This window comes from Oryctolagus cuniculus, chromosome 5, assembly GCF_051225735.1.
Source record: "Oryctolagus cuniculus isolate XC-2025 breed Fujian yellow rabbit chromosome 5, ASM5122573v1, whole genome shotgun sequence".
Taxonomy (NCBI): domain Eukaryota; kingdom Metazoa; phylum Chordata; class Mammalia; order Lagomorpha; family Leporidae; genus Oryctolagus; species Oryctolagus cuniculus.
This window is the reverse complement of record NC_142871.1, coordinates 3,265,777-3,291,818: the sequence shown is the minus strand read 5'-3', so window position 1 is coordinate 3,291,818 and position 26,042 is coordinate 3,265,777. Positions and strand designations below refer to the sequence as shown.

Here is a 26,042-nt window from a genome sequence, read left to right as displayed (position 1 = left end):
CAGAGCTGAAAAAGGAGATGTCACAGCTAATACCATGGAGGAACAAAGAATCCTAACATATTATTGCCATTAACTATATGCCAACACATTGGAAAATCTAGAAAAAAATGGCTAGATCTCTAGACACATATAATTTACCAAAATTGAAACATGAAGACATAAAAAACCCGAATAGACCAGTAACCAACACTGATATTGAATCAGTATTATAAAGAAGCTCCCACCACACTTTTAATGAAGAAATAATACCAGTTCATTTAAAAATGATTTATTTTATTTATTTCAAAGGCAGAGTGACAGAGAGAGAAGGGATAGAGGGAGAGAGGGAGAGAGAGAGAGAGAGGGAGGGAGAGAGATTGATTTTCCATTTGCCATTTAATCCCCTAGATGCCTGCAACAGCCAGGGATGGGAAAAGCCAAAGACAGGAACCAGGTACTTCATCTATGTCTCCCATGTGGGTGCCAGGGTCCCAAACACTTGGGACATCTTGCTCTGCTTTTCCCAGGCCACAGCAGAGAGCTGGATTGGAATTGGAGTAGACAGGACACCACATACATATGGGATGCTGCTGTCACAGACAGCAGTTTAACCCACTATGTCATAACACTAGCTCCACAAATTTTTAAACTATTCGAAACAACTGAAAGAGAAGGAACTCTTCCAACTCAAGATTGAGGCCAGCTATGGTCTTAACTGTAAAACTAGAGAGAGATACAACAACAAGAGAGAACTATAGACCAATATCCATGATGAACATAGATGTCAAAATCCTCAAGAAAATACTAGTGAACTGAATCCAGTGACACATCACAATGATAATCCACCCAGAACCAAGTGGGACTTAACACTGGGATGCAGCATGGTTCAACACAAGGAAATCATTAAACGTGATACATCACATCAAGCAAATGAAAGGAGGCCTGGAGCCATGGCACAGTGGATAAAGCCACCACCGCCAGCTCCCATATGGTTGATGGTTCAAGTCCCAGCTGCTCCACTTCTTATCTAGCTCCCTATTAACATGCCTGGGGAAGCAGTGGAAGATGGCCCAAATACTCGGGCCCCTGCACCCACATGGGAGATTGAGAAGGAGCTCCGGGCTCCTGGCTTAAATCGGCCCAGCTCTGGCCATTGTGGCCATTTGGGGAGTGAACCAGTAGGTGAAAGATCTGTCTCTCTAACACTGCCTTTCAAATAAATAAATAAATCTTAAAAAAAGAAAAAAAATGAAGAATAAAAATCATATGATTATCTCTATAGATAAAGAGAAAGCATTTGATAAAATACAACATCTTTTCATGACAAAAACTTTAAAAAACTGAATATAGAGAGAGCACAACTCAATACAATGAAGGCAATGTATGACAAACCCACAGCCGACATCATGTTGAACACAGAAAAGGAAAAGCATTTCTAAAGATCTGGAACCAGATGCCCACTCACACCACTGTTATTCAATATAGCTCTGAAAAATTTAGCCAGAGTCATTAGGCAAGAAAAAAAAATCAAAGGGATACAAATTGAAAAACAAGAAGCCAAATTCTCCTTGTTTGCAGATGACACAACTCTTTAGATAAGGGACTCCACCAAGAGACTATTAGAACTCATAAGAGAATTCAACAAAGTCATAGGATAGAAAACCAACACACAAAAATCAATCCTTATACATTAACAATAGTCTGAATGAGTAAGAACTTAGAAAATCAACCCCATTCACACAGCAACAAAAACAACTGAAATAACTTGGGATAAATTTAACCAAGGAGGTAAAATATCTCCACAATGAAAATTATAAAATATGTAAGAAAGAAATAGAGGAATGCAAAAAAAAATGGAAAAATCTTCCATGTTTGAGGACTGGAAGAATTAATATCATCAAAATGTCCATACTACTGAAAGCAATTTACAGATTCAATGCAATCCCAATCAAAACACCAATGACATTCTTCTCAGATCTAGAAAAAATGATACTATAATTCATATGGAAGCACAAAAGACTCAGAATAGCTAAAGCAATCCTATACAACAAAAAGAAAGCCAGAAGCATCACAATATCAGATTTAAAGAAATATATAGGGCAGTTATAATCAAAACAGCCTGGTACTGAAAAATGTACATGTACTCCAACACCCGGGGCTGGGCCAGGCCAAAGCCAGGGACCACCAGGAGCTTATTTTGGGTCTCCCAAATGGCTGCAGTGACCCAAACTCTAGGGTCACCTTCTGCTCCTTTTCCCAGGCACATTAGCAGGGAACTCTCAGAAATGTAGTAGCCAGGTCTTGAACTGTCATCCAGGTGGATGCTGACATTGAGGGCAGTGTCCTAACCCATTATACCACCATTTATATTGTGCTGGCTTCACACAAGGTGATGAACATTTTCCCTTACTTCAGGATTCTACAAAGTTTAAAAATATTAAATGTTCAAATCATGTAAAATATAACAATGTAAAGAAAAATCATATGTTCCACCATTTTAAAATGGGACTTCACAATGTAAAATGACCCTGATTTGATTCTTCAGTGGACCAGGCAGGACGGTCAAGAACAGCAAACAAGTCAACAGCCATGACCCGTCCATCAGTGCTCCGCACACTGCCTCACTTTCCCTCACTACGACGTTTTCCCACTCTGTGTCAAAACAGCGGCTACCATGACCAGTTCCTGTAGTGACCTCAGGCACAGTGCATATGAGAAACCACAGGGTGTAGGCAACATTTTGCTTCCACATTTCAGTACAGACTGTGTCAAAGAAGCCTGATGCTTGAACATTTTACCTTCATGGTAACTTCATTATTCTTTTTTTAACAAATTCACATCTTAGAATAAATGTAAAATACTAGGATAGTTACATTTTCCTCTAAGGAATTCCTAAAAAATGTACAACCAGGTATCACTGTGCTTGGTTTATAAAGGAAATGTAAATGGAAAGAAATACACCTTAAGAGACTTTACAGGGGTTAAAGGTTTTCAGCCCACGTGAGTAGTAAGGAAGGCACGTAGAGGGGCACTCACATTAGCACAGTGTAAGGCGAGAGCGCAGAAGACAGCAAACATTTTGAAGTTGTTCTCATCCGTCTTTGAGAAGGCACTGCCGCTGATTTTGTTCACCATCTGCACCACGCCTATCACGCTCCCGCGGCTCACGATGGGCATACACAGGATGTTCCGAGTGGTGTAGCCTGTGTACAAGTCCACTTCTCTGTGGGAAGGTCACAGAACGACAATAAGCAAAGACAAAACAGAAAAACAGGCAGAAGACACTAACGGCGTATTCAATCAGACCTCAACTCGGCTGCTGCAACAGTGATTTTAACGGCACTGTGAACTTCTGAAGTCAGGGGCAAGGGAACATCCAGAAGTATCTCTCTTTTTTTTTTTTCATATAAAATATTTCAGATATACAGGAAAGTTCAGACAAGAGTTTAATGGGCACATGCAGACTTAACAATTTTTCATGGTTTTCCAAATCTGCCTCATACATAAACATTATTGATACATACAACTTATTTTGAAAGCAGGGATGGTAGTAAAACAAAGTGTGGCTTCCGTATTTTGCATACCATGTGTCATACATGGATCTATAAATGTTGTCTTCAGTGCACCATACTGTGTACATAATAACACTCCCTTCTTTCCTCATTTTATGATATTTGCCATGAATTCCATGCTATGTGATATTAATATATCCATCCCAGAATGTGTTTTCTTAAACCGATTAAAATCTTTTCTTGAAACCATTCTTTCATGTGGATTTTTCTAGGACAGTCTTGCGGAGACGTCCACCTTATCCACAGGGCATATTCAGTATTGCTAAGTACACAAAATATAAGTCAATGTGGCAAAAGGACCTGTTCCTTTGAACCTGACCAGGTTTATAAGAGATGCAATTTTCTGAACTACTGAAGTGGGGTTTTCACTGTTAAAGCTGTGAAGCCAGGCTGAGCACACTACTGCCCACTGCTGTTTTGACATAACACAGCCACACCTCTTCTTCAGGGGCTGCCCGTGTCAGCTGGCGTGCTCTCGGCTGAGGTCTGGGAGAAAAGACCTTATGGCTGGAATGCCAAAAACACCTATTACCTCACACTGAACGGAAAAGGTTCATAGACTCCTGATTTGAGGAAAAACACTTTTTTTTTAATTATTAAGAAAAGAGAGGGAGAAAAAGTGAGAAAGACAAGAATTCCCACTACCTGGTTCACTCTCCAAATGCCCACAATGGCCAGGACAGGATCTGGCCACAGCCAAGAACTGGGAACTCAATCTGGGTCTCCCATATGGGTGGCAAGGACCCAAGTACTTGAGCCCTCACTGCTACCTCTCAGGGTTTGCGACCACAGGAAGCTGAAGTCAGGAGCCGCAGCAGGGACTCGAACCCAGCTACTCCAATGTGAGATATAGGTGTCTTAATCATGAGGCTGAATCCCACTTTGTAAACGCTTTGTGAAACAGACTGAGTGCCACCAAGGCAAACTGTGCCTGAAGGTCGTCAGTTACACACTGGTCTTCAGGGTGTGGCTTTGCTCAGCTGGAATGATGTTTCAGGATTCAGCCATGTTGTTAACATATTGTCAGAGGTTCCATCCTTTTTAGTGCAGAGTGCTACTCTCTACTGAATGGGTACCTCACGAATTATTTATCCATCCACCAGTTAATGGACGATAATATTTGTTAACAGCCAGTTACTGGCAATTATGAATACTGCTGCTTTAAAGATTTGCATCCAAGTTTTTGTGTGGACACATGCTTTTATTTTTCTTGGAATAATATCTAGGAATGAAGCTAATGGATGAGTTACACAGTAAGTGTGCATGTAACTTCAGGAAACGTCACACCTGTCTTCTCAAGTTGTTGCAAGCATCACACATTCCCACCAGCAAAGCAGAAGGGTCCCAGTCCCCCACATCCTTACCAATCCTGGGTAATTCTCATCTTTTAAAACTTCAGGCATTCAGATAGGTGAGTGGTAGCATCTCACTGTAAATGCAATGTACATCCCCCTCACTTTGCACATATTACCTTGTGTTTAATGGTCACTTGTATATCTTCATATCTGTTAAGATCTGCTTTTTTATTTAACTGAGGTGTCTTATTATATTAGAAGAATTTCTTATATATCCTGGGTACATATTTTTAATGTATGCTTAGAAGATTTTTTCACCAATCTTTTGCTTCCCTTTTTATTTTCTTAACAGTCTAACTCATAAATTTTATGTACAGATTTTATTTTCCATACCTTAGCAGTGAAATTGCACCTTATTTTCATTTTATCCATTTGCATTTTATTGGTAAAATAATTTACTAGAATATGGTTCTGTTTTGATGAGTTGTGTATATTTACATTCATTGCATGAGAATGCATGAGAGTTCGTCCTATCACCTATGTTATATATTAAAGTCAACCAAATAGTTGAATTAACATTGTTGTCAAAATATCTGAATATTATAATCTAATAGTCATACAGCATTAATCTTGTGATTGTCAATTTCTAGAGACTTATGAAAACCAGATTATATAATTTGCTCTCCAGTTACCCAAACAAAATTAAAAATAAAACAAACAAAATATTTATAAGCCTTCCTAATATACAACTTGAATAATACCCAATAAATGTGTGACTTACTGGGTTCTTCCTGTCTGTAATGCAAACTTTTCAGAGCTTTTAGGAATATTATCTGTAATGTTAAAAAATAATCTGCAGAATTGGCATTCCCATACACATTTCAAATGAGAAACTGATTCTCAGAGAAATTAATTTATGCTAGCGCACTGCACAGATAAAGGAAGGCAGCACCGTGATTCAAATCTAGACAGAACAACGTCAAAGTCACATGTGTGTGCAGCAGCCTCCGTGATGCTCGGGTGGACAACCTGCCCGTGAAAATGACTGCAGTGAAAGGATGTAGCAGCTTTGCAAGGTGACACTTCTGCCCTTTATTTGCTTTCGCAACAACTGAAACACCTATGCGGGATACCATTACATACTAATGACTTAGCTGATCACAGAGTCGGTTGAAAGAAGGAAGGAAATTTAAGAGGGAAGAACGTGAGAACTGGGGCTCCTTGGAGGAGGTGTGGGCAGGTGGGAGACCCGAGGGGCCAGTGCTGGAGGACACAGCCGTCTCTCACCTGTTGAAGCGTGGATCTGCATAGGCATCCGGAATGTTCAGGACTTCCCCGGTTCTTGCTACTTGACCAGCAATTCCCTTCTCAATTGAAAATCTGCACATATTAAAGAGAGGGGCAGGCTAATTAAAATATAGATGTTGCAAAAAGTTTTGAAACACTTCATTGCTACCAAATGTTTAATTAAAAAGCATTGTTGTGTTTTAAATACAAGCATTAACCTTATATTTACATATCCTAAATCAATTTATTAGAAAATATGTAAAAATAAAGCATAAAAAACATTACATAGCAATTGCTTGAGAACCTTGTTTTAAGATATAATCCAAAATCTATTAAATTAAATCTGGAATACAAGTTGAAATTTAAAATTAACCAGCATTATCCTGTACTGACCAGTGATAATCCATTACATTTGCAAAGTACATTTTAATTTAGGAAATGCCTCCACAGATAATTTTAGTGGATTCTCAATGAAGTGAAAACCAGGGCCTATGTGTGCTCAAAACTTACCAACATCCCTAAAATGTAAGTAGCACAATAAAAACCAGAACACAGGTACATACCTGTGAGATCTTCACCACACATAACCAAACTCACAGGTTATACCTGAACCTTGATATGCCACATAGGCCTTAAAGTTTACTGCATTTGCAATACTTTTAGTATTTTTATATCTTTAATTTATTAATTTTAAAACAATCAAAATATGAGCATTATCTGATTATTTTTACTTATGTTTTTGTTATCCATTGTCAGTATTTTTGTTGTAAATACATTATCATATTTACAAATTGTTTTTCCTTATTGTCATACATGCACCCATCTCCATAATTTAATCAGCCACATCAAGTTTTCAAAAGTTTGAAATAATTCAAATCACACTAATTTTTTTACTTTATAAGAAATAATCATAATTGAAATAAAGCACCACCCTAGAGATTATCATGAACATTCTAAAGAGAACGGACACAAGAGAACCAACTTAACACACCAAAGAGTGACTCAAACATTGCATAAAAGTCAAACTTGTCTTTTTCCTGGTTTCCTGTGGTGCTCTGAATAACATGAACACAATGAACTAGAGTGACATGAGCCAAGAGTATCAAAATCTATTTCTTGATTTATGCTTGTTTGTCTTGGTCTGAGAGCAGTCGGAACTGTAACTTCTATTCAAACTCTGTAGTTTGCCAGCAAGGCTCACTAGCAACCCATTATTAAGAAGTGCACCCTTACATAACTGGCTGACATTGACTGGTGTCAGAAGGACAGGAAGCTACAGTCTCTTGTTGCTTCTATTCTTGTATACACAAATTATACCAGTATTGGAGGTGCCAAGGAACACTCAAACCTCCAGGCTTCAGCAAGAGAATGCTTTAACAAAGTGACTATATCCAGTTGATGTGCTCAGATTTTAAAAAACAAAATATTTGTAAAAACCCTCAAACATGTATATAGTACCTAGATTTCAGAGTTGGGTGAGCACGGAATATAGGCTTTGCCACCCAAGGAAAGAGAACTGGAAGTGCCCCCGGTGCATCGCACTTTCAAGTTCCCATGGCATTAATTCCTTATATGAGAGACAGCCCAAGTGAATGACAATTCTTAATTTATAAGGAACAATGTATTACTAGCATGCTATAATTACCAGAGAACACTACAGGATTACATTGAAAAGCAAATAAAATGCAGAAAGCAAAAGGAATTCAAATGTTTAAAAAAAATTAACTTTTGAATGTTAAGCTTGATTCTTAGAAGTTCTGGGACAGTGCTCCTTGTAGATATCCAGACTGTGATACAATTCAGCCACCATGCCCGCCTCCACTGACAAAATAATTTCCACTCTGCTCATTTAAGTGACGACAGCTGCCAATTAAATACCAAGGGAGGCTTCAGTCTCCAGATGCAACAGGACTGTGCTACAGGATCAGGTAAACTGACTGCTCAGCTGTAGCGTGCGTGTCATCCAGCATACCTGATCCAGCTCCTTTATTGCCTGGACGGCCTGACAGCCCCACAGGCTGGGAAGGGATGGGGGCCAAACTGTTTGACTACCCTCTTGCTCCAAATCGTGAGAAAGCCTACAGACTCCAGGTGGAGTGTACCTTGACCTACCTGGGAGCACTAGCAAGTTTTTCCAACAAGATTTCCAAAAGGACCGCCTCCGGAAGACGGCATTTCCAGGATTGACGCTAAAGCTTCAGGGCGCGGTTTCGCTGGCACTGCAATGTCATTCCCAGAAGTACTACCTTCAGGAGGCGGGTCCTGGTGGGAATGATACCACAGTATGACAAGTATTGTCAGCATACCTGTGAATAGGCACAGGAAAGCGGGTAACAGAACACCTGCACTTCTGCACTCAGAGCAGAGGATGCTCTAGGACGCGCCACTCGTGATTATACCTGATCTCTTTGGTCTTCTTGAAGACAGGCTTTCCTTCCTTCTCCTCTCCAATATCAAAAAGGTCTGAATATAACTCCTTGTTCTTATGGTCTACCTGGAAAAGTGCGCAACGATCGGCATTCACCAGGTTTTTTGCATATATCTAAAGACAAATGACAAAGGGAAAGTCAGGCAGAGAGAAAAGACTGTGAGGGGAAACTTTATTATGAAAAACACATTGATGTCAGCTCAGCGGTGCTATACTCTAACTGTGGGGTACTGACACAGTAAACACATTGTATCCAGAAGTCACTGTTCTGAGCTCATGCCAGCAGATGCCAACAAGAACAAACCTGACAGCCACACTGCTGGTCAGCAGTAATGGCCTAACTTGCCAAGCGCCCTACTGCAGCTGAGACCCTCTCCTACACCCGCTCAAGCCTCTCCCGGTGCTTGGTCTGAGCCTCTGTCAGCACAGGTCAGAGTCTTTTCTGACTGGTTGGTGTCTGTGCCACAAACTGAAGACACCCAGCTTTCACACTGGCATCGGCTCAATTTTATTTTCAGTACTCTCTGTTTACTACTGAGTGTTTACCATGCATCACATCTTTATGTACTTTTTGTGCATTAATTTAACTTACACAATAACAATATTAAGCCAGGGAAAATTTTTATCCCAGTTTTACGTCTTAGGAAAATTCAGGCACTGAGAGGTAATGTGTCCTACTTTTACATGGCTAGTAAATGGTGGATTTAGCATTTGAACACATACCAGCAATTTCCTTGGCCAATGCTTTTACATTTCCAAATATAAAACTGTACGTTCATTTCATCATTTGTCTATTTCCTTCAACAAACATTTCTTTAATGCCTAACATCTCCCGCTGCCTGAGCTGAGGCTACAATTATGCCATGAATACTATCATTACCTATATTGAGAATTCTATCAACCTCTACTGTACAGATCTAGCCATGAAATTATTCCTCAGAGATGTAGAATTCTAGAAAAACACCTTTCATAAAAATGCATGCAAAATGAACATGGCCCCCCTGGCAGCCAGAGGAAAATACAAAGTCCCATATAAAAATTCACTTACAGATCTAATAAAAAGAAATCAGAGTGGGTAGGTATGCTTCACCACCTTTGTAATACATGCTTGTGCCTACTTCCACTATAAAACTACACTCATCCACTCAGAAAATACTGGCTGTGCCTGCTCTGCAGGGCTGCACACTCGGAGGGGTATGAGCAGCAGAGCCCAGATGACTCTGGCCTCCAGGATCAGCCTGCGAGCTCTATGATACCATCAGCCGCTTCTCTTCCCCTCTTCATGTTCCAAAGGCCCGTGGCAGAGCCAGCCAACTACAACCCACATGCCAAGCCCAGTGCACTGGGTTTTTGTGAGCCAAGTTGCACCGGGGCACAGCCATGTTCATTTATTTCTGTGTTATCTATGGTGCTGCTACAGCACAGCTGAGCAGCTGCAAGACGGTGTGGGCCACAAAGCATAAACTTTACTATCTGTCCCGAAGCAAAGAAAACGCTGCTGACATCGGCTTAGAAAATGTAAAACCCCACCAAGAAGGAATACCCAGCTGCTCTATAAACTCATGAGACTGTGAATTACTCAAGAACAATAATGATCTGACATAATTAAAGATTAAGTTATGTTCCGTAAAATCTGGTAAGATTAAGACACAGATACGTTACAATCACTAGCATGCATTTAAGCAAGAAAACACATTTGAGGTTTATACAGGAGATGCAACATGCTTATTACTTGCTGATGTCACGGCATATATCAAAATCTGGAAACATCAGTTACAGATAGGTGGTTAAACAGGGTTATGCTTAAACATGATTAGCATGACATTTCTACCCCATGTAGGTTTCCAGTCTAATATAAACCTCAGATGCTGAAAAGGACTTTAAGAGACACCCAGCTATATAATAGTCATGAATTCTAAGCCATCAAAAAGTCATTGTAAAAGTGACCCACACATGTACAATTACTTGTAAGTGGAAGACAATTTTTAAATTTTTTGTTTTTCATTTGAAAGATGGGGGTGTAGGAGAAAGGTGGGGAGAGAGGGAGGGAGGGAGGGAATACGGATGTCCCAATGTCCCATCTATCTTTAACAGCCTGGTCTGGGGCAGGCCTTACCCAAGAGCCTGGAACTCAGTCTGATTCTCCCACATGGGTAGCAGGGACTCAGCCACCTGTTCCACACCCCAGCTCCCACTGTCTCCCAGAGTGCTCATTAGCAAGAAGCCATCATCACCACCTCCCAGGGTCAGCATCGATGGGAAGCTGGAGTCAGCGGCCAGAACCATGAGTTTATCCCAGGCACTCCAACGTAGGGCAAGGTCCTTCTTTGTTTCCTTCTCAAGGCTATTTTGTTAAAGATACTGATAACTAAAGAAAACAGTACCTTTCTCTGAAGGGAGGAGAGAATTTCCACTTTGACTATGACCTTGTATAAATAAGATCAGAGTTGGCGAACTCTAAAGGCTTCCACAGCCTTGGCAACTCATGACAAGAGCCTAGGGTGATTAATGACACCATAAACAAGAGTATCAATTGTTAAGCCAACAAGAGGAGTCACTGTGCACTTACTCCCCATGTAGGATCTCTGTCCTTAATGTGTTGTTCAATGTAAATTAATGCTATAACTAGTACTGAAACAGAATTTTACACTTTGTGTTTCTGTGTGGGTGCAAACTGTTGAAATCTTTACTTAATATATACTAAATTGATCTTCTGTATATAAAGATAATTGAAAATGAATCTTGATGTGAATGGAATGGGAGAGGGAGCGGGAGATGGGAGGGTTGCGGGTGGGAGGGAGGTTATGGGGGGAAAAAGCCATTGTAATACAAAAGCTGTACTTTGGAAATTTATATTTATTAAATGAAAGTTTAAAAAAATAAAAAATTTGAAACTCTTTAAAAACAGATATTGATAACTTCACATTACAGTTGTGTAACACTATATTCAACAGCATTTTCTAGTCAAATCGGAAAAAAATGCTTGCCCTGCCTTCTTAGAGCTGGTGGTGTGAGCACCTGACATAAAATAAATGAAAGCATTTTCTAAAGGAGAGAGTGCTGTGTGAGGTGTGGAATTATCACTGCATCACATCTGAGGGGAAACTTAGTAAAAATTCACAGGCTTTGAAATAAGACCTGGATTTCAGTTCTGGTTCCACTACTGAAAATATGTCTGAAACTCCGGAATTTCCTTACTTTTGCACTAAAACCTCAAGTTTCCTCTGTATAAAAGCTGTAAAACTACATACTGACTTATGAAGGCCCTATTTGTGTATTCACACACTTCAAAGTTATAAGAGTTCATGTATGAACAATTAATAATTCAGTATTGGGCTAATTTATTATTATTTGTAAATGTCAAACATCACAAAAACCATTAGTAAAGTTAACTGGATAGGAGCTGGCACTGTGGCACAGCAGGCAAAGCTGCTGCCTGAGACGCCTGCTTCCCACATGTGTATTGGTTCGAGTCCTGAGTGCTGCACTTCTGATCCAGCTCCCTGCTACTGTGTCTGGGAAGGCAGTGGCACCCATGAGGAAGACTCAAAAGAAGCTCCTGGCTTCAGACGGGCCTGGCTCCGGTCCAACTCCGGCCAGTGCAGCTGCTGGGAGTGATGCAGGAGATGGAAGATGTCTCTGTCTTACTCCGTGTCTCTCTATGTCTGTCTGCCTCTGCCCCCCCCCACCCCCGGAACTCGGCCTTTCAAATAAATTAATACATCTTTTTAAAAAGTTAACTGGATAGATTGCTATCAGGCACATCTTGACAACTGATGTTAGGGGCCTATGTTACATCTGAGAAACAAGAAGAAATATAATAGCTGAAGAGAATCAGCTTTTTTTCCCCCATTTATTAGGTTTTTAATTTTTTAAGTTTAGATTTGTCAATTTTAACATTCTCACAAATTCACTCTACACGCGCAGATATTATACACATCCACACATACATTATTTTTCTAGAACACAGAGATGTTACTATCACAAGGTATGAGACGCATGACAATGAGCACACGGTGGAGAAGGGTACTCTGTCATCTTACATGGTGTAACTCAGTGAAGCAGGTCTGCAACCATATACCAACTAATACGACAACCGCACACCTTCTGTGCTCTGTATTGCCTTTCTTTTTTATCTTACTTTCTTATTAAATAATTCATTCATTTATTTTAAATTTTATTTAAGGTATATAAATTATATATGTACAGATGCAGGAACATAGTGATTCTGTATTAACTTATACAAATAAGAGAAAACATGATATCTGTCTTTCTGGGTCTAGCTGATCCCTGGTTCCATCTATTTTGGTGCAAATGTTAGGATTTCATTCTTTAATGACTAATATCTCACCCCTTTTCTTACTCTGTTCATCAGCTGATGGACATCATGGCTGATTCCACAGCTGTGCTGCTATGAAATGGACAGCTTATGGACATGGGAGTACAGGTGTCCTTCCCACGTGACTTCACATCCTGTGGATGTGTTCCCAGAAGTGGGATAGCTGGGAACACATATAGAACAACACAGAACTATCGTTTTGTTTTTTTTTTAAATCTCCACCCTGTCTTCCACAATGATTGTACTAATTTGCAGTCCCACCAATAGTGTGTACACTTCCCCACAACTTTGCAAAAATTTGATTGTTTTTGGATTTCTGGATAACTGTCATTCTAACTAGAGTGACATGATACCACATAGTGGTTTTATCTGCATTTCCCTAATGGTAAGTGATCCTGAACATTTTTTCATGTGTCTATTAACCATTTGTAATTTTTCTTTGAAAAGAAAATCTATTCATATCCTTTTTATATTTCTTAATAGAATTATTTGTTTTGATGTTAAGTTTCTTGAGCTCCTTATATACTCCTAATATTAATCCTTTATCAGTTTCAGAGTTTGCAAATATTTTCTCCCATCTGTCAGGTGCTATTCACCTTGTTAAATGTTTCCTTTGTCATGCAGAAGCTTCTTAGCTTCTTAAAATCTGTCTATGTTGTTTTCATTGCCTGCACTTGTAGGGTCTTTTCCAGACTCTTTGCCTAGGCCAATGTTTTGCAGTTTTCTCCTTTTGTTTTCCCTAGTAGGTTTATAATTTCAAGTGCTAAGTTTAAATCCTTGATCCAATTTGAGCTGATTCTTGTATAGTGTGTAACATAGGGGTCTTGCTTCAAACTTCTCCATATGGAAATCAAATTTTCCAACACTCTGTTCAAGAGACTGTTCTTTCTCCAGAGAATGGTTTTCGCACACTTGTCAAAGATTAGTTGGTTGTAGATTTCTCAGGTTTCTATTTTATTCTATTCTATTGGTCTACTTGTGTATTTTTATGTCAGTATCATATTTTTCTGATTATTTTTTAAAAAGTTATATTAATATAAAGAGAACAAATATCATGTATTTCATAGGTATTGTTCTAAGATAACCATACTTTCCACTCTTCACTTCTCTCTCCCTCAATCCTCTTCCTTCCTTGCATCCCTTTTCTTTAATTTTTGCAAAGAAATAATTTCATCTATAATCATAGGCTTAGTTCAGTAATTATAATATTCAACAAGTAAAAAGTAGGAAGATCACCATTCCACAAGAGTATAAACAGGCGCTTAAAAACAATAGTATCACAAGATGTCTGTTTCATTCCTGTACATATTTTTGTATTTTATATTAAGCCACATATCAGAAAAAAACAATCTGTCTTTTGGGGACTGACTTATGTCACTAAGAATAACAGCTTCCAGTTGCATCCATTCTGTTGCACTTGATGTCCTGTTGGCTTTGATTTGCTAGTATTTTGTTGAGGATTTTTGCATCTCTGGTTCATCGGGGATATTGGACCATTGTTCTCTTTTCCATTATATCTTTGATACTTTTGGAATTAATGTAATGCTGGCCTCAAAGCACGAGTTTTGAAGGGTGCCTAGTTCAATTGTTTTGAGTAGTCTGAGATGAACTGGTGCTATTCCCTCCTTAAAAGTGTGGTAGTCTTCAGTGGTGAAGCCATCTGGTCATGGACTCTTCTTTGCTGGTGGATTCTTTATTACTAATTTAACTTCAACCTTATGTTATTGATCTATTCAGGTTGTCTAAGTCTTCATGTCTCAATTTTGGTAAATCATGTGTCCAGAAATCTGTCCATTCTTTCTAGAGTTTTAAGCTTGTTGGAATATAATTGTTCATAATTTTTTTAATATTTTTATTTATTTATTTGAGAGGCAGAGTTACAGTGAGTGGGAGAGACAGAGAGAAAGGTTTTCCATCTGCTGGTTCACTCCCCAAATGCCTGCAAAGGTCAGAGCTTGGCCAATCTGAAACCAGGAGCTTCTTCTGGGTCTCCCACATGGGTGCAGGAGACAAGCACTTGGGCTATCTTCCATTTTTGCTTTCCCAGACCATAGCAGAGAGCTGGATCAGAAGAGGAGCAGTTGGTACTAGAACCAGTGCCCATATGGGATGCTGGCACTGCAGGCAGAGGACTAACCTACTGCACCACAGCACTGGTCACCATAATATTTCTTAACGATTCTTTGTATCTCTGTGGTATCAGTTGTAGTATCTCCTTTTTCATCTTTGATTTTATAGATTTGAGTCTTCTCTTTTTTTCTTAACTTGGTCAATGGTTGATAAACTGTTTATTCTTGACAACACAGGTCATCATTTCACTGACTTTTGCATTTTTATTTCTATTTTGTTTATCTGTTTATTTCTTCTCTAATTTTTATTATTTCTTTCATCCTACTAATTTTGCATTTAGTTTTTTTTCTCGTTTTTCTACATCCTTGAGATACACTGTTAGATTATTTGATACCTTTCCATTTTTTTTTGATAAAAGCACTTACAGCTATAAACTTTCCTCCTAACACTGGTTACTATACTCCATGAGTTTTGATATACTGTATTTTCATTTGTCTCAAGGAATTTTTTATTTCCCTTTTGATTTTTTCTATGGCTCACTGTTCATTCAGGAGAATGCTGTTGAGTCTCTGTGTATGATTTCTACATTTTCTTTTCTTGTTAAGGCATGGGAGTCGATCAGAAAACTAAATATCTCCTCTGAAAACAGGGCTGGGACTGCCATCAAGCACACAGAGACTGAGAATAAGGATTACAGAAGTAAGCTTAACAAGAAAATAGTAAAAGACACATTCCTGACAATATAATTTGAGCCATCATGTCCAGTAATTATAGAATTCTCAATCTTCAAGGACTTTTAATTGATATGAGCCTTTGATTCTTTCAAGATAACCTGAATGCAGTAGTTAATGTTTTCAGATACAGCAATATAAGTAACTGAAAATGCATAAAATTCAATATGAAAGTCTAATTCACTAATTCCTAACTGGGAGCTGAGCCATTTAGACCACGAAAAATCTGAAACAAGTGCAGGCATCTCCATTTGTTACAACGAGCCAGTGAAGATCGGGTATGCCTGGTGCCTGATTCACACAGCTGTAATGGCCAGGGCACCCTTGTGTACAGATAAACCTTCTCCAAGTGTCAGCATCACCTCCATTGAGAACACTGAGGTAGAATAAATGATCACCTGGGAATCTGAACATCTGTTTATGTGGAAAAGAGAAATCTTATCTATATTATCGAAGACTTTCCTCTCACCTCCCCTAACATAGGGGATCAAATTCCGATCTGATCTTGCACCATGTAGTTTAAAAGGCATTAAAATTAAAAAAAAAATCCCTCCACAGTCTGGATAAGTTGGTCCTTCTAGGTCTCCTGATGCCTCTCCCCTAAAGCAGCACCCCCGTTTTCTGTCTTTGTCGCTGTAACTTTCACACAGTCTCATCAATTAGGTCAGATTTTCTTATGAGCTTTTAGAGCACCGTGTTCAGCTGCAGCAAAGCCCTCACTGGGACTGCAATTTTACATATGTGCTGCTATCTGACTATGTCTGTCTCCCCCATTAGACCAGTGTCTCAATGAGGACAGAGATCTTGAAGGTTTTTGATGACCAGTTTATAATTCTAGCTGCTATACCATTTGAGGAATATAACAGATATCCACGAAATACAGCATTAGTGGGTAAATGAAGACCTGTAGGAGCCAATATCATAGGATATACTTAAAATAGAATCATATCTTCCCCCAAGTAAGACCTAAATGGTTTTACAACTGATTCATACTAAACCATAAAGGGAAAACAACTCATATATTATTCAAGCCATTTTCACATAAAAGAATGAACAATGTCTCATTGATGAAGAGAGGCGTGACCCAATGCCAAAACTACCCAAGAATAGGAAAACAAGGAAACTACTGAAATGCAAAATCTGAAGTAAACATTAATAACCAATCCAGTAGTTAAGAATACATGACAGGAGTGGATGACTGGCGCAGTAGTTGGGACACTGCTTAGACACCCCTGTTGGAGAGTCTGGGTTCAAATCACGGCTCCTCCTTCTGATTCCACTTTCTTACTTACAGCCACCCTGGGAGGCAACAGGGATGGCTCCAGTATTTTGTTCCCTGCCACTCACGTAGGAGACCTGGATTAATTCCAGGCTCCTGGCTTCAGTCTGGCACTTCTCCAACTGTTGGGGGCATTTGAGAAGTAGATCAGCAAATAAAAGGTATCTTTCTGTCTCTCTCTGTCTCTCTCTACCTCTCTCTGCCTTTAAAATACAATGAAAATAAATAAAAGTTTTCTTTTTAAAGATTTATTCATTATTTGAAAGTCAGAGTTACAGAGAGAGAGGAGAGGCCGAGGAAGAGAGGTCTTTATCCACTTTTTCACTCCCCAATTGGCCAGCTGGAACTGTGCCAATCCAAAGCCAGGAGCCAGGAGCTACTTCCAGGTCTCCCACATGGGTCATCTTCTACTGCTTTCCCAGGCCACAGCAGAGAGCTGGATGGGAAGTGGAGCAGTCGGGACTCAAACCGGCACCCATATGGGATACCGGCACTGCAGGTGCTGGCTTTACCTGCTACGCCACAGCGCCAGCCCCAATAAAAGGTATTTTTAAGAATATGCTATAATTAAATAGGTTTTCCACGATCAATGAAAGAGTGATTTAACATTTGAGTAATAAAATAATTTCCCATTCCAAGTGACTATAAGAATTATTTTAACTGCTTGTAAAATTTTGACAGTATCCAACTTTGATGATATCCAACACTCAATCAGAATCAAACTCATGGCATGTAAGGATAAAGAGAAAACATTTAATTCATATGTAGTATCTCCTAGGGGACTAATGACAAATATGTATAGTGATTTATAAGTATGAAGGCAAACATGCACATTCACTTTGCTAGTTACCGCTTCCGTTCAGCAGAGTTCCTAGGTGCTAGAACGGAAGCAAGTGCTGCATGAAGAGGAGAAGAACCACGAGAACTATTCCTACGATTATCAACACTAGAAATCACTCTCTAGATTAAAAATCCAAGACTATATACTAGAAAAATAATTTATAAATATGAGGCATCATTATCACTACATCCATTAAAATATGTTTTGAGGAAATTTAGGGGCCGGCGTTGTAGTGCAGCAGGTTAAGCCACTGCCTGCTATGCCGGCATCCCAGATGGGCACTGGTTTGAGTCCCTGCCGCTCAAATTCAGATCCAGCTCCCTGCTTATGTCCTCACTTGGGGAGTGAGTCAGCAGATGTAAGGCATCCCTTCCCTTGGCCCCCACCCCACCCCACATAACCCTGCCTTTCAAATAAATAAATGTCTCTTTAAAAAAATAAATTAAAAATAAGAGAATGGTTTTGGGTGGTAAATCACCATGCTGAAGGTATAAACTCAGGTTTTCTATAAAATTAATAAATCATACATCACATGAATGCAAGGTTAACTATTCAAAAATCAATAGATATAATTGATGTATTGACACTGATAAAAAACAGTAACAAAGATCTTGATACATAAAAATTATTTGACAAAATCTAAAAATCTAGGATAGAAGGGAACTTCTATAACCTGATAAAAGGCCATCGATGAGAAACCCAGAGCAAACTTCTTACATAATCATGGGAAACTAGATGCTCCTCCCCTAAGAGCAAGAACACAACACGAATGTCCACAGGGGCCAGTGCCATGGCACAGTGGGTAAAGCCACCATCTGTGGCACCAGCATCCTACATGGATGCTGGTTAGAGTCCCAGTGGCTCCACTTTCGATCCAGGTCCCTGTCAATGCACCTGCAAAAGCAGCAGAGGATGGCCCAAGTGCTTGGGCCTCTGCTACCGATGTCAGAGACCCAGATGGAATTCCAGGCTTCTGTCTGGCCTGGCTCAGCCATGTTCATTGCACCCATTTGGGGAGTGAACCAGGAGATGGGAGATTCTATGTGTGTGTGTGTGTGTGTAAGAGAGAGAAAGAAAGAGAGAGAGAGAGAGAAAGAGAGAGAGAGAGAGAGAGAGAGAGAGAGAGAGAAGAGAGTCTTTAAAATAAATAAATAAATAAATCCTAACAAAAAAACTGAACGAGATATGAATGTCAACGCTTGCCAGTTCTATTCTATATAGAGCCATAGATTCTAGCAGGGGTGATTAATGCAAGTAAAAGAAACAGGACATATAGATTAGAAAGAAGGGATGAAACCTTCTCTAGTCACAGATAATAGGATCAAATATACAGAAAATCTTAAAGAATACACTGAGAAATTCTTATAACTCATGATGAGTTCATTGATGGTGGTAGGATACAAGATCAATATGCCACAATAAATTTTATTGAATAATTCCATTTTTATAGGTATTAAAAATATGTAGGAATAATTTGACCAAAATGAAATCAATATTCACTCTTTAAGAACTAAAAAACATTGAAAAACTTAAGAAAACTAAAGTAAATTGAAACATAGTTCATGCTCATGTGGGTTAATAATATTATATTGTCAATATTATTATGATACACCCCAAATTAAAATACTGTAGTACTAGAATCAAAACAGATATACGAGAGGACTTCAGAAAGTTCATGATAATTTTGAATCAATACATGTTTCTATTGGTACTTTTTTTAATATCTGGGGTAGACATGCTGTGTGGCAGTTAAGATGCTCCTTGGGCAGTGTGTATCCCATATTTGAGAGTGCTTGGTTCAAGTCCTGGCTCTGCTACTGATCCCAGCCTCTCATGAATATGCACCCTGGGAGGTAGCAGAGGATGACTCCAGAGGTTTGCTCCCTGCACCCAAGTGAGAGACCCAAACTGCCATCTTGCCACCTGCTTTTAGCCTGGCCCAGCCTTGGTTGTCGTGGGCATTTGGGGAGTAAATCACTAGATGCGAGATCCTTTTCTCTGTCTCATCACTCTGCCTTTCCAATAAATACCCCAAAAATGAAAATTAAAAAAAATAAAAATCATTCATCCATTTATTTTTCATAATATGAATTTTTCATGACCTTTTGACTACTCCTTCATCGAGTCCAGAAAGAAAACCATTATGTTTATACTCAAATAAGTTTTGGCAAGACCATTCAAAGATGAGAGACTCTTTATTTATTTTTAACAAAAGGTGCTGGGAAAACTGTATGGTCACCTGGAAAAATCATCTGTAACCTTACTTCCCTCACTTCTTGTCATATACAAAAATTAATTCAACATATAAGAGATCCACGTGTCAAAGCTTAAACCATAAGTCCTTTAGGAGAAACGTTCAGGTGAACCTCAGGATGTCAGATTTGGCACTGGACTTTTAAATACGACACCAAAGCATGAACAACACAAGAAAAGATAATTGACTTTCACTAAAATTAAAAATTCATCTTTGTTGCTTTATTTTATTTTTTAAAAAAGCTTTATTTTATTTTATTTGAAAGACAGAGTTACAGAGAGGCAGAGACAGAGAGAGGGGTCTTCCATCCGCTGGTTCACTCCCCAGATGGCTACATGGCTGCAACGGCAGAAGCTGCGCCAATCTGAAGCCAGGAGCCAGGAGCTTCCTCCAGGTCTCCCACATGAGTGCAGGAGCCCAAGCACTTGGGCCATCTTCTACTGCTTTCCCAGGCCACAGCAGAGAGCCGGATTGGAAGAGGAGAAGCCGGGACTCGCACTGGTGCCCATATGGGATGCCAGTGCTTCAGGCCAGGGCTTTAACCCATTGCACAACAGCACTGGCCCCTTTCTTGGTTGTTTTAAAAACCACTAATGTGCTGGTGCTGTGGTGTAGCGGGTAAAGCCACTGCCTGCAGTGCCGGCATTCCATATGTGTGCTGGTTTGAGACCTGGCTGCTCCACTTCCAAATCTAGCTCTCTGCTGTGGCCTGGGAAAGCAGTAGAAGATGGCTCAAGTCCTCTGTACCTGTGAGAGAGACCCAGAAGAAGCTCCTGGCTCCTGGCTTTGGATTGGTGCAATTCTGGCCATGAGGCCCTTTGGGGAGTGAACCAGCAGACGGAAGACACCTCTCCCTCCCTCCCTCCCTCTCTCCCTCTCTCTCTCTCTCTCTCTGTCTCTCTTTCTCTCTCTCTGCCTCTCTTCTATGTAACTCTGACTTTCAAATAAAAAAATAAATCTTTAAAAAAAAAAGACATTAAGAAGATGAAGACAATCCACTAGAATGGCATAGAACATTAGCAAATCACATAAAACTAGCAGAAGTAACAAACAAATCGAAGTAGATTCCTAAGTACCACATTCTGTAATATTTAAAAGAGCTTGTGTGTCTAATAAATTAAATTGTTACACCATACATTAGGCCTATAATTTTAAATAAATTTCAAAACAGATGGCAACATACCATTATGTGTTCAAGTAGAGAATCTATTGCGACTATGTTATCAAAATATGTTCTGAAAAAAAAACACATAAATCCTGTAAGTAATCTTAATTTAGATCACAGTACATCTTAAACTTTGAATACATTTCCTGACTTTGTCTATACTTAAATAATAAACATCAAGGCATACATTGTTTCACTCTGTCCTTTTGTGGAAGCAATCCATAAGGTTATTTCAAAGAGACACATGAAAGTTATCAGGGCCTTACCATAAGAACCCTCACCCCAGGGGAGGCATTTGGTAATTATTTTATTGGTATATTCCAATGCAGATAGAAAGTTTGAGGCACTTAACTAAAATCACACATGAATAGTTGATATGTATATTCACCACTGATCAACACAGTTAAAAGAAAAATTATCACTGAAAGTTGGAAGAAGTTAAATTTTACTTTAACTGTATTAAACAATGTAATTAATTTGAGAAGAAATATCAGAATGTAAGTAATGATGTAGATCTCATGACTAGACATAAATAAAATATACATTCATCATTTATGAATGCAAGTAAATGAGAGGTATATGGCACATACATTAAAATGTAAATCTGATAAAAAGATAAATCAATAGACATGTATTGTAGGAAAATGCAAAGAACTCAATTCAGCGCTGCTGGATAAATATGCTTTCAGTTTAGGTTTGTGTATTAACCATGCACTCAGGATTAAGATAACGCATAAGTAATGGACAATACCTTTTACTTAAAAGGAAAATTATTTAGCGTGAAGCCCCTGGAATTTAGAGCGCACTTCATTACACTATGCACTGAAGAATACAAGGAAGATGGTGAAGTGAGCGAATTTCCCACTGGGGAGAAAACGAAAGGGAATGGATTCAAGTATCATGTGAGGGATTCAGCTGACTCTGGGCAACTTGCGGAATATTAAAATACCGAGCAAGAAAGGACCATGGCCTTCTCTATGCATTCTGAAGTGATAATATCATGTCCCAGAGGCATTATGTTTAATTTTGTTTGGTAGAAGAGTTGGTTTAGAGGATCAAAAAAAAATGGTCATATTTCAGCAATTAATTACATGGATCAAATATAGACAGTCTCCCCTATAACAAGAATTTAATATCCAGAATCACAGAGGCCAGTGCTGTGGCTTAGGTTAATCCTCTGCCTATAGCGTTGGTATACCACATGGTGCCGGTTCAAGTCCTACCTATTTTACTTCCTGTCCGGCTCTCTGCTAATGTGCCTGGGAAAGCAGTGGAAGCTGTCTCAAATGCCTGGGCCCTTGCACCCCTGCAACCATGTGAGAGATCCAGGAGAAGCTCCTGGCTCCTGGTTTTGGCCTGGCCCAGCCAGGAAAAATAAATTAGAACTTTTTTTTCCTACCATCACCAGTATTCTCTTTGAAAAAATGAGATTTTTTTAGTATTGCCAATGTGCTCTAAGTTAATCAACTGAGAAAATACAAGTCAAACTGAAAATTAAGATCATGACATACACATGGCCGTTTGCAGTCCTTCACCTATGAAATGAACATGGATGAGAATGTAACACAATAGGATGGACCATTCTTCCTGGACAGCTGTGTCACCTATGAAATGAACATGGATGAGAATGTAACTGTACACTGTACAGTCCACAGTAGGAGGGACCGCTCTTCCTGTGTGACTGAACGGTCCACAGTAGGAGGGACCGTTCTTCCTGTGTGACTGTACGGCCCACAGTAGGAGGGACCGTTCTTCCTGTGTGACTGTACGGTCCACAGTAGGAGGGACCGTTCTTCCTGTGTGACTGTACGGTCCACAGTAGGAGGGACCATTCTTCCTGTGTGACTGAACAGTCCACAGTAGGAGGGACCGCTCTTCCTGTGTGACTGAACAGTCCACAGTAGGAGGGACCATTCTTCCTGTGTGACTGAACGGTCCACAGTAGGATGGACCGTTCTTCCTGTGTGACTGTACGGCCCACAGTAGGAGGGACCGTTCTTCCTGTGTGACTGTACGGTCCACAGCAGGAGGGACCGTTCTTCCTGTGTGACTGTACGGTCCACAGTAGGATGGACCGTTCTTCCTGTGTGACTGAACAGTCCACAGTAGACTGGACTGTTCTTCCTGTGTGACTGAACAGTCCACAGTAGGCGGGACCGCTCTTCCTGTGTGACTGTATGGTCCACAGTAGGCAGGACCGCTCTTCCTGTGTGACTGAACAGTCCACAGTAGGAGGGACCGTTCTTCCTGTGTGACTGTACAGTCCACAGTAGGCGGGACCGTTCTTCCTGTGTGACTGTACGGTCCACAGTAGGAGGGACCGTTTCCTGTGTGACTGTACGGTCCACAGTAGGAGGGACCGTTCTTTGGGACAGCTGTGTCTCTGCAGCTACTGGCCACAGTAGAGAGCAATCTATCACTGCCAGGGCCTGCACCTAATTCAGGCCGCTGATCGATAAGGGCCGCCACATCCTGAGAAATGAACACTTACTTTGATACGTCGAGTAGAAAGTCATTCAATTCAGTCTGTTTGGCAAGGCCTCTGCACACCTGCCATATAAAATAATAGCTATTAATTCTAAGAGATACTGCTCATTTAACAAGGAAACTCCCAGAATACCACTTACCTTATTAACTGAAGAATGGTGTAAAACACTAACTTGCTTTAAAAGGTAATAACGTAACTACTAACATATACTGAATACTTCAGTTGTGCTAAACATAGCTCTAGGCTTATAAGCACTTCGTTATCTCCATCACCACAAAGCCGTGTGAGTTTGGGATCTGACGTTTTCTAATGGAGGTGTAAAGATGCTGGGAGTATTACTCAGACTCCAGGGTTAACCAGCAGTGGAGCCAGCATTCAGATCCAGGCAGTCCACTGCCAGCTCTCTTCAGAACTACTTCACACCATGCTCAGAAAGTTGCAATACGAGAGCGGCTGTTTAGCTCATTTTCAGTGAAAACTTGCTTTCAGTGGAAAATAAGAAGTTTAGCAAGCATATAAGTTTCAGGAATTATTTATCATTAATGTACACAGAATCCATAGAAATAATCATAAGATATGTAAGGTAGGAGAAAAGCATTTAGTGATTAAACAAACAACTGGAAACAGCACAACAGCCTAATAAACCATTAAGGTCTTTATTAACCTCTACTCCAGGCCCCAGTGCTACACTCCTCTCTCTTCAGCAGCCCTGGAAATCACTGCAGACTCACCTGCACCTGATGTATTGCTACCGAAGCCCAGGCAAGATTTGCTGTTGCAACCTGAAAAGGCCGTATTTATAAAGAAAACAAGCATTTGTTAGCAACGTGTAGGCATCCCAACAAAGGACTTCAGCATAAATGTATGTGAAGAATGTCCTAAGGTCACTGAACTTTCAAATATTCTTCAAAGGCAAAGTGTCAAATACTCACATGTTTCTTTCCATACTTCCTTTTCTATTTAATTAAGCTTAATGCTCTCTTGTTTGTCTTACTTTAGGATAAACAGCAAGACAAACTGATTGCTAAAAAGAGCCACAGTACAATGATTTTAAAATAAAATGATTATGCTTCAGTTGAACGAAAAGAATATTAAGGAAAGCCTCTAATGACTACTTGAAACCGATGAGATATTTCTAGAAAGCAAAAGCCGTGTGTCTGTACCAGGGGAAAAGTTCTAAATCACTGGCTATTAGTCCTTTTGTTTTTGATCCATTTCACAGACACACGAGGTGTCTACGACACAACAGGGAGCTTCTAGGTTCTGCCAGTAGCAGTAAACCAAACAAGACAAACAGCAGGGCTTCGGTCGTGCTGTGGGGAGAAAGACAAGACAGGAGACCGCTGCAGTGTACCCCGGTGACCGCAGGCACCCCAGAGGAGCAGCGGTGCCAACATCGCTGAAGTGCTCAGCCAGGACCCCAGAGCTTCCTGCAGGGGGCGCTTCGAGCGGACAGGCAAGCACTCGCCCACTAGACGGAAGAGCAAAGGCAAGGCTGAGCCCTGGGCCGCAGGCCTCCGGAGTGCCCAGCCTGGGGTGCCGGTGAGATATGCAGCCATTCAGGCAAGTGGACAGGGCTCACGCTGGCCGTGCTAAATACATGGTTTCAGTGTTTGGGTTCAGTATTGATGAGCCAGCTCCAGCTCAGTGAATAGTGAATGGAGCTCACTGTTTTCCAAACACATTGGACACTGGATCCGTGTTTCAGGACACAGAGTCTAGGAAGAGGACGATTTCAAGAAGACATAATGGCAACCAGGAGGCCAAAACTCTCCAGAGTTATCCCGTTTCTTTATCTGACTCACAGTGTGGCATATTTTTTATTATTAAAATGTATTTCCACAATTTTTTTTAAAAAAAGCACTGAATTCCTCATCTCAGCAGTTTCTTCTACAAATAACTGTAAAGCAAAACAGAAACAGGCTTTTAAAAGCATCAGCACCAGTAGAAACACACTGCTGAGCAAACGTGGCATTACACACTCACTCATGCACTCAGGGAGTGTTCATGAGCAGTATTAACGAGAGGGGCTCAGGTAACCGTCCTAATGGCAGCCTGGAGACCTCACCTCCTGGTGACTGAGGCAGAAGGCTTCTTTGCCCCAGTGCCGATACAGCTCAAGGATGCCAATCAAATCACCAATGGCAGTGACGATGGGCAAGCAAAGAACAGACTGGATACGAGTCCCTGACTCCAGCCCAGTGCCTCTTGGAAATCGTTCATCCTGAAAAACCAAAGGGAAAAGCTGTAAGTCAGTGAAAGAAACAAAATCATTACGTTAGGATTCTTATTTCTATCAGAAATTGCCATGGTT

At 40.1% G+C, this 26,042-nt stretch overlaps 1 protein-coding gene across 12 annotated transcripts in view; it reads right to left on the bottom strand.

The window, feature by feature from the left end:
* The window catches only part of PDE10A (phosphodiesterase 10A), a 645,525-nt gene that overhangs the window by 82,399 nt on the left and 537,084 nt on the right, over nt 1–26,042 (bottom strand). For 11 of the 12 annotated variants that reach the window (XM_089332463.1, XM_070073294.2, XM_089332462.1 and 8 more), the window contains 7 exons: nt 25,797–25,952; nt 24,460–24,510; nt 23,732–23,790; nt 21,259–21,310; nt 8,533–8,675; nt 6,134–6,226; nt 3,016–3,202 (listed from right to left, as the gene is read on the bottom strand). In XM_089332463.1, coding sequence (XP_089188589.1) covers nt 3,016–3,202; nt 6,134–6,226; nt 8,533–8,675; nt 21,259–21,310; nt 23,732–23,790; nt 24,460–24,510; nt 25,797–25,952 — 741 coding nt within the window. Of the gene's footprint in view, nt 1–3,015; nt 3,203–6,133; nt 6,227–8,245; nt 8,396–8,532; nt 8,676–21,258; nt 21,311–23,731; nt 23,791–24,459; nt 24,511–25,796; nt 25,953–26,042 lie in introns of those variants that run through there. The other variant, XR_016233540.1, reaches the window with a different exon arrangement.